Below are 9,260 nucleotides of genomic sequence, written 5' to 3'. Positions count from 1 at the left end.
TAGCCCTTCTGGGAGCTTACAGTCTTTTGGGGAGTTTACTATCCATTTTCTTTTAAAATTTTCTGTGTATACATTTAGCCATTGTAGATACTTACTTTAAATTTTTCATTTTCTTCTCAATCTTTGAAGAAAAGGATACTTGATGTTTATCTTATTTTCATGGTGCTGATGCAGAACATCCTTTTTATAACCCATTTTGTTTATGTTGTATTTCAACTTAAAGTCACAAAAAAATGTAAATTTAATTTTAAAAAATCAAGAGTCTCCTTTGTGAGTCGAACTTTCTCTTCATATCGTTCACAATTTAGTGTAACTGGATGGCTTGTCACTCACATAATAAACCACATAGCTGATTACAGGTTGTAGATAAGCATAATAGACTTTGCTCAGTACTAAGGACCAGCAAGAAAACAGAGAAGTCTTTAATCTTGGTAAGTTTCCATCCAAAGCAGACTGCACAGTGAGTGTTCCTGGAATAACAGACACAGAGGTGAGGCCCAAGTGAATATGTATTCTCTGAAAAATCAGGGGAGTTGTTTCTTTAAAATGTGACATAAATGTAATTGTATACTATAGCTTTACCGTTTTTTTAAAAGACTTTGAGAGAGAGAGAAAGCGAGCACGTGGGGTGGGGGGAGCAGAGGAAGAGGGAGAAGCAGACTCCCGGCTGGGATGGGGACCTAAGCCTAAGGCAGACACTTAACCAATTGAGCCACCCAGGCGCCCCATAGCTTTACCATTTTTTAGCTACATTTTAATGCCCCAAGTTCTAAGAAATCAAACATGCACTTAAATTGGCAATCAAGGCAAAATAATTCTCCTAAATCTTAAATTGAAAACTGTGGGGCCTGGGTGGCTCAGTCGGTTAAGCGTCTGCCTTCGGCTCAGGTCATGATCCCACGATTCTGGGATTGAGCCCCATGTCGGGCTCCCTGTTCGTGGGAAGCCTGCTTCTCCGTCTCCTCCCCCTACCCTCATGCTCTCTCTTGCTATCTCTCTCTCTCTCAAATAAATAAATAAAATCTTTTTTAAAAAATTGAATTTTCCGCTTATTTGCTGTTAATTTTCATATACGTTATTTTGAATAAGTCCATTTTCCTTTCTCTAGGCATTATGAAAAACCTACATTTCAGAGTCCTAACAATGCTAATAGGTCTTTATTTTACTGGAACAATGACAAACCCATCCAGAAAAAGCAGTCTTTTATTCAGTTCGGAGTGCCAATGGAATGGGTATCTTCTGACAAATTGTTCCTTTACCGGAAAGCATGATATCCATGTGGACAAACCCCAGCCAGCAGCCACAGTGGACACAAGGGCCAGTTTCCTTAGGGCTCTCTTACGGTCACACATGAGAAAAGAAGACTGGAATACAAAACATCTGGACCTCAGTAACAATCGCAATCCGAACATCACCTTAAGCCCTCTTGCACACTTCCACGCTTTGGAAGTACTAAACCTCAGCAACAGTTCCCTCCTCTCCATCGCGTTGGATCTACGCAGTGCTAAGTCCTCGTGGGGGAAACGCCACAGAAGCAGCTGGAGGCACGGGCTTCCGTTTCTAAAGTTGTTAATTCTTCAAAGAAACAAACTCGCCAACATTCCCAAGGGTAAGTACAATTTTAAAAGACGGACTAGACCAAGAAACAAGGAGATGTTTTATGCCCGTAAGAATTCCATGTTTGTTTCCAGTTTTGAAGAAACCACTGAAAGTAAAGCAATTTTATCAGGACAAATAAATGAGTTTCTTAGTGGAATTTCAAGTTATAATATGTGGAATTCATAGCCAATGCAATTTAATCTCCCATTACTGTAACCTACATTAATGTAATATAGATTTGTCAAGAGACACAAGGAGGTATTTAAGTGCTAAATAATAATGCATGATTTCCAATTACCTACTTTGATTATTAGTTATTTGCTACTACATATAGAAAGCACTAAGAAATAACTAGTTCATGTACTTTCAATGTGTAGCACAATTCAGATTATATTGCCATATTTATAATATTTGTTTTCTTAGAATACATTTTGCATCTGGTTGTCTAGTTGTCCTCCAAATGTAGACTAGAAATATGCTAATGTATGATCAATACGTAAACTTTCTTATTATCAAATCAAAATCAGAATTCTTTTTTTTTTTTTTAAGATTTTATTTATTTATTTGACAGAGAGACACAGCGAGAGAGGGAACACAAGCAGGGGGAGTGGGAGAGGGAGAAGCAGGCTTCCCGCTGAGCAGGGAGCCCAATGTGAGGCTCGATCCCAGGACCCTGGGATCATGACGGGAGCCGAAGGCAGATGCTTAACTGAGCCACCCAGGTGCCCCAAAATCAGAATTCTTTATCCTGGTTTCTAATAGGATACTCCACATATTCCCGTTGTTTAATAAATTCTCATCTCTTCCGGCACTCAGTAATCTACATGTTGGAGCTCTTTAACTAATCACCAATATTTTATTTAGAAAATATTAAAATTAAGAAAATAGATTCTGCTAAAAAAGAAAATGTAAGGATATTGTCTTTTTTTCCTCCATCCCAAGTTATACATATTTAGTTTTTCTTATTTTCCATTCTTTCCTTTCATATTTTTATTGTTTTGCTTTTTCTCCAGCTTTTGGTCTTGTGTTAAGCATCATTTTGACAGTAGCCTGCCAGGTGAAGGAATGACTATCCCAGTCATCAAATCAACAGAATTGTGTGAGAAGGGGAGGAGTCTTCTCTCCCTAAGCTTTTCCATAAAAGCAATGTGCAGGAATTTTCAGTGTAAAGTATAAACTAATTGCATCGTATTTTGTAATTTTTACTGTATTATTCTTATTTTTAAAAACCCGTTATTACTAAAAATTTAGTAATTAAAGAAAAATCTAAAGGAAAAAACATAAGTCCTTCATGTAATACAGTTGACCATGGTGCAGGTCTACTTATATATGGATTTCTTTTTATAAATACCATAGAGCACTGTAAATATATTTTCTCTTCCTTAAAATCCTTATGATTTTCTTTTTTTTTTTTAAAGATTTCATTTATTTGACAGAGAGAGACACAGCGAGAGAGGGAACACAAGCAGGGGGAGTGGGAGAGGGAGAAGCAGGCTTCCCGCGGAGCAGGGAGCCCAATGTGGGGCTCGATCCCAGGACCCTGGGATCATGACCTGAGCCAAAGGCAGATGCTTAACGACTGAGCCACCCAGGCGCCCCAATCCTTATGATTTTCTTATTAACATCTTCTTTTCTCTAGTTTACTTTGTTGTAGGAATACAGTATATAATACATATAACATACAACATATTTGTTAATTGACTTTCTGTTACAGGTAAGGCTTCCAGTCAGCAGTAGGCTTTTAGTAGTTAAGTTTTGGGGGAGCTAAAGTTATATATAAATTTTTTACTTTGTGGGTGATCAGCACCCCTCAACCCTGTGTTGTTCAGGGATCAACTATATATATGCTTTAAGTCTATTCCTCATGCCTATGTACATATTTTTCTTTCAAATTGGATACTTTCCATAGTATTTCATAATTTGTATTTTCATATCAGTGTATTTTGAACATCTTTATATAATTAAGCAATCTCATAAATAATATTTTAAATAGTTGAATAGTTTTTATATATACATATGTTATAACTGGGTTAATCAAACAACATTTAGACTATTGCCATTTTGTTTGCTATAACTCTTTGATGATCATCATTATAGCTACACATATCCATATGATATAACATATTTCTTAACGAGTATGGTAGATGTGAATTTCAACCCCTAAATTGAAGTGTACTAGAGATATAACCTTCTGTTGTCTATAATTCAACATAATTTCTGATTCTGAGCCCCCGTTCTAGTAGGGTCAGTTGGGGAAGGGGTGTAGAGATAGTTGTACTTAACATCAGTCTTCCATGAGCTTTCCTCTGCTTTTCCCCAAATTTGTACCACAGCTCTAGAATCTTACACCCTAACAAGTGTGTGTGTGTGCACATGCATGCATGTGTGTGTGTGTGTGTGTGTGTGTGTGTGATGTCCCTTACCCCTGCCAGCCGGAGAACATTTCAGTTTTTTCAGTTTGGAGAAAATTCTTCCCATTTTTTTGTTTCTTCAAAACCCTGTTTAGATCTAGAAATTCCTTTCCTCTAAAGGTTTAGGCCTTTGAAAACAAAAGCCAGAAAGACTTGTAGACTCCTCTGTTTTCTGCCTTGCACTGTGCCTCCCCTGGGGTAATCAACACAGAGCCTACTTTCTGGTTGAATGGGGAGAAATAGAAAGAGAGATATAGACATAAAAGATTAATATATCAAAATATTATCCCACCACTTAACATATCTCCTTAAGGCAGATGAATTCCCAAGAACTAATTGGAGGTCAGAGGGAATACAATTCCATTTAAGGATCAAACACCCCTATAAAATGCACATACAACCCCATCTTTTCCTAGTTGAACTTCTGCCTCCCCAAAATATCAGGAAAAATGTTACACTTACAAAGGAGAAGAAAAAGTGAAATGAGCAAATCATGTATCTGAAATTCTGTTAGAACTCTAGCAGATGAAACCATAGAGAGATGAATGAAACCAATAGATGATGGAAGGCCAATGGAAGCCCTGAACCTAACTGGATATAATTCAGAGTTCTTTTATCCATAGCATTTTGTGATTTGAATTATTTTCCTCTAATCATCACATATTTCAGTTGAGCCCCCTGTAACATCCCTTTGCCATTCTATGATTTTAGGACTGTGGCTCAGTCACTCTGACTTTGAAATCCCATTTTGGAGGGAAAAAGCTGGTAAAGGGGAGGTGCTGCCTGGAGTACCATTCTATTTCTGACCTTCCCTTTGTTCTTTGATTCCTTTGTTCTAAGCCTGTTTAAAGGTAGCATCTGGGGGCGCCTGGCTGGCTCAGTGGGTAGAGCATGCCGCTCTTGATCTTGGGGTTGTGAATTTGAGCCCCACACTGGGGGTAGAGTTTACTTAAAAACATTTTTTTAAAAAGGTAACATCTTGATAATGTAATATTTACTCATAGAATTGTGAGGATTAAAGGAAAAATGTATTTCAAGAACCTACTGTAACATGGCATTTGGCATAATAAATGGTAGCTATTAAAATATGTGAAAAGTACTTTGTATACTTGTAAAGTACTTTGCAAATATTAGTTATTTTTACTCTCTTGGCACAAATTGAGAATAGCAGTCTATTTAGAAACAAATTATAAATTTGGTTTTGTCTAAATCTCAAGTTATCTTTTAAAATGTTAAATAACTATTGCAGTAGATGGAACTCCTAGCCCACTATAATTCATGAGCAGAGAATCATTTGTGTCTACCTATTTATATAAGTGCTTGCACTTGTTTAAAATAATAATAAATCAGAGATTCTCACAAAGTAGCAATCAAGCAACTGGCCTTGTAACACATGTGTACTTTTATAAACCATGTCCCACGTCTTCAAATGGTGACAGCTTATAGAAGCAACTAAAAGTTGCTTTCACTCAGGAAAGCCCACCTTTGTAAGAGTGAAAGCTCACACTGACTAATCCAGAGTCAACTGATCCCATACCTTCAGGGTCAGCTCTGATGTCACCAATAACCTTCATGTTGGGAAAACACCCAGAGGAGGTGGCGCCAATGCAATTTACAAAACAGTTAGCTAGCTATGAATTTAAGCTTACTGATGAGTCCACCTTTCTCCCAGATCTCTGGAGTACAGTGTTAATGACAGAAAAATTAGTTTTAAAACATTTAAAACAATGGGATCAATCTCCAGTTAAATTATTCCTCCTTCATCAAGCAATATTTTTGGAGTGCCCACAGAGTACCTGGAAAGGTATAAGGACCAACATCTCACTGGGATTCCAATAAGGTTGACAGACCAGATTTGACAGGCTGACATTTAACACACTAATTTCTGGAACTCAAGAGATAAATGTGTTACAAATGAGATGAAATAATACCCGACTTTTGAAACTGGTGGAGGAAAAAAAGAAAAAAAAAAAAAAACAGTGTATGGTAAAAACAAAAATATGTTATATTCTTATTTATTTTTAGGGAATTATTTCCTCCTGATTGCTATTGGATTATGGAAATACCAATAACCTATGTTCTCAAAACCAGGTCAGGTTCTAAAATAACAACATGAATGTATGTCAGTAAGCTAAGAGGGCAAGGTCTTTGGCTCACCTATATAAAACTGACCATATTGAGGGCTGACCTTGTGAATAAAATATCTTGTCTAGGACCATTCCATACTCTTCCAATTCTTAATACTCTTTGAACTTGAAGCCGTAACCCCTTGAATATCATTGTTTTGTGTCATCAGATTATCGCTTTTCGGAGAGCATTTAAGAAGTTCATAGTCCAAAGGAACATTCCTAGGCAATTTAGTGTCTGGGCGTACCCTCTATGGCCTTTCTTCTAATAGACACTGAGACAATTTCTTGGACATAATAAAACACCTCTGGCCACTTAAATGCAAAAGCTAATCAGATTCCTGCTTCCCATGGCTTATGTGATCATCAGAAAGCAGTTCAATAAATAATTCCTTCTCCAGGGCGCCTGGGTGGCTCAGTTGGTTAAGCGACTGCCTTCAGCTCAGGTCATGATCCCAGGGTCCTGGGATCGAGTCCCGCATCGGGCTCCCTGCTCGGCGGGGAGTCTGCTTCTCCCTCTCCCGCTCCTCCCTCTTGTGCTCTCTTTCTCTCTCTCTCTCATTCTAATAAATAAATAAAATCTTTAAAAAAATAATAATAATTCCTTCTCCACAAAAGTGCCTCCGTATTTTCCTCCCAATGTTCAACTCCCCTCTCTTGAAACATGGAATCTACCCTCTGATGTCCATGCCTCAGCCTGTGAATGCCCCTCCCAACTTCCCTGAGTACCCCCCTCAACATTGATTCACCATGCAAAATTTTTAAAAGAACACCTTTCCCCCATTGAGAAATGCAGCCAAGTACTGTGGAAGAGTTTACTCAAATCTCCCAACTCTCTCCTGGGAGACCCTAAACAAACAATGTCATTTATAGGACCCCACCAGTTCTCTTAATACAATTAAACCTTTATTCTCTAAAATTGGAAGTAGATGGAAACTTTTCATGTAGGAGTTGTAACTGAACTTAACAGTCTTAATTCCCATCTGCAGAAGTTTACCCTCCTCTTGGGGATCTTAGCTTGATATTATGAAGGGAGTCAAATAAGGGGGTATCCTTATAACTCTCTGCCTTCAAAGTCCCTACCCCCCCACCCCATGCTTAGGATGTTCTGGTCCCATCCTTCTTATTAACTCTTATACTCTTCTTCTATACTCTTATATTTCTTGTATTACTCTACCTGTTAATTGACCTTAAACAAGACACTTAACCTATAAAAACTTGCCTGTTTATTTTTAACTGAGGATGATGGTGTATACAGGGAGGATATGAAGGTTAGAGATGGTATTTGTAAAAACTTTATTTTTTTTTTTTTTTAAGATTTTATTTATTTGACAGAGGGAGCACAAGCAGAGGGAGAGAAAGGGAGAATCAGGCTCCCTGGTGAGAAAGGAGCCCAATGTGGGACTTGATCCTAGGACCCTGGGGTCATGACCCGGGCCGAAGGCAGCCACTTAACCGATTGAGCCACCCAGGCATCCCGGTATTTGTAAAAACTTTAACACAGAGAGTGATGATACATGTGAAACATTTCTCACAGCATATGGTACATAACAGGTGCTCAAAAATGTCATTTCCCCTCTAGTGCCTTTTGATCATCCTGAGTCTCTAATTCTGTTCCCCACCATCCCAGTCTTTGCTGTGATGGTCACTTCTGTGATTTGAGGTACAGTGGGTAACTGTAGGTGACTTCCATTCTCTTTCTGCAAAAGTTCAAAGTTCATATGAAGTTCAGAGTGCCCATCAACAATTCTGTTGTTACTGCTCAGACTTCTGTAAGTCTGTACATTGCTGGAGGCCCCTTCTCCTCTGTCTTCTGAGCACTCTTTGATCTGTCCTTTGACTCACTGAACCACACTGACCCATGAGATCATCACTACTATCAAGATAATGAACTATCTGCACCCCCAAAAGTTCCTCATGCCCCTTATAATTTATCTTTCCCACCCATCCTCTCCCTTCTGTCCAAGTAACCACTGATCTCCTTTCTGACACTATAGATTTGTTTGTATTTTCCATAATTTTATATTCATGCAATCATATGATATGTACTTTCATTTTTGGTATAGCTCCTTGCATTCAGCATAATTATTTTGAGATTTATCCATGGTGTTGTATGTATTAAAAGTTCATTCCTTTTCATTGCCAGAATTCATTGTATGGATATGTGTTTACCTGTTAGTGGACACTTAGGCTGTCTTTTCTGGCTATTATTAAAAAAGCTGCTAGCTAAAGGGATAGAGAAAGATAAACCATTAAGGGCACCTGGGTGGTTCAGTAAGGGTCTGCCTTCAGCTCAGGTCATGATCCCAGGATCCTGGGATCAAGCCCCGCATCGGGCTCCCTGCTCAGTGAAGAGCCTGCTTCTCCCTCTCCCTCTGCTGTTCTCCCTGCTTGTGTTCTCTCTCTCCCTCTCTATCAAATAAATAAACGAAATCTTAAAAAAAAAAAAAGATAAACCATTTAGATAAACACTAGTCAAAAGAAAAGTGGAGTGACTATATTAATTTCAGACAAAGGAGACTTTAGAACAAGGAAACTATCAGGGATAAATAAAGCACTATATAAAGGGGAAAAGGGACCAATTCTTAAAGAAGACCTAATAATTTTATTTATTTTTTTTAAAAGATTTTATTTATTTATTTGAGTGAGAGAGAATGAGAGATAGCACGAGAGGGAAGAGGGTTAGAGGGAGAAGCAGACTCCCTGCTGAGCAGGGAGCCCGACGCGGGACTCGATCCCAGGACTCCAGGATCATGACCTGAGCCGAAGGCAGTCGCCCAACCAACTGAGCCACCCAGGTGCCAAGACCTAATAATTTTAAATGTGAATGCACCTAACAATAAAGTGTCAAAATATGTGAGGAAAAACTGACAACTGAAAAGAGAATTAGAAAAATCCACTATAGTTGGAAACTTCCAGCACTCCCCTGTCAATTGGTAGATTAAGCAGGCAGGTAATCAATAAAGATGTAGCTGACTTGAATATTACTATCAATCAACTTGATCTAATTGGTATGTATGGGATACTCCCTCCAACAACAGTAGAATACACATTTTTTTCAAGCTTACATGAAACATTTACCAAGACAGACCACATTCTGGGCCATAGAACACACCTTAACAAA

At 38.3% G+C, this 9,260-nt stretch overlaps 1 protein-coding gene across 2 annotated transcripts in view; it reads left to right on the top strand.

Annotated features, from left to right (window-relative positions):
- Nucleotides 1-9,260, top strand: part of LRRC66 (leucine rich repeat containing 66) — a 46,480-nt gene that overhangs the window by 8,277 nt on the left and 28,943 nt on the right. For both annotated transcript variants that reach the window (XR_010409395.1, XM_045881172.3), the window contains exon 2: nucleotides 1,109-1,609. Coding sequence is in view for 1 of the 2 variants with exons in the window: in XM_045881172.3 (XP_045737128.1) it covers nucleotides 1,114-1,609 (496 nt within the window). In the remaining variant the exon portion in view is untranslated. The remainder of the gene's footprint in view (nucleotides 1-1,108; nucleotides 1,610-9,260) is intronic.

Source organism: Mirounga angustirostris, unplaced genomic scaffold (genome assembly GCF_029215605.1).
Source record: "Mirounga angustirostris isolate CCGP_5_RB_7025 unplaced genomic scaffold, mMirAng1.0.hap1 SCAF_2, whole genome shotgun sequence".
Classification (NCBI taxonomy): Eukaryota; Metazoa; Chordata; class Mammalia; order Carnivora; family Phocidae; genus Mirounga; species Mirounga angustirostris.
This window is presented reverse-complemented; position numbering and strand designations above follow the sequence as displayed.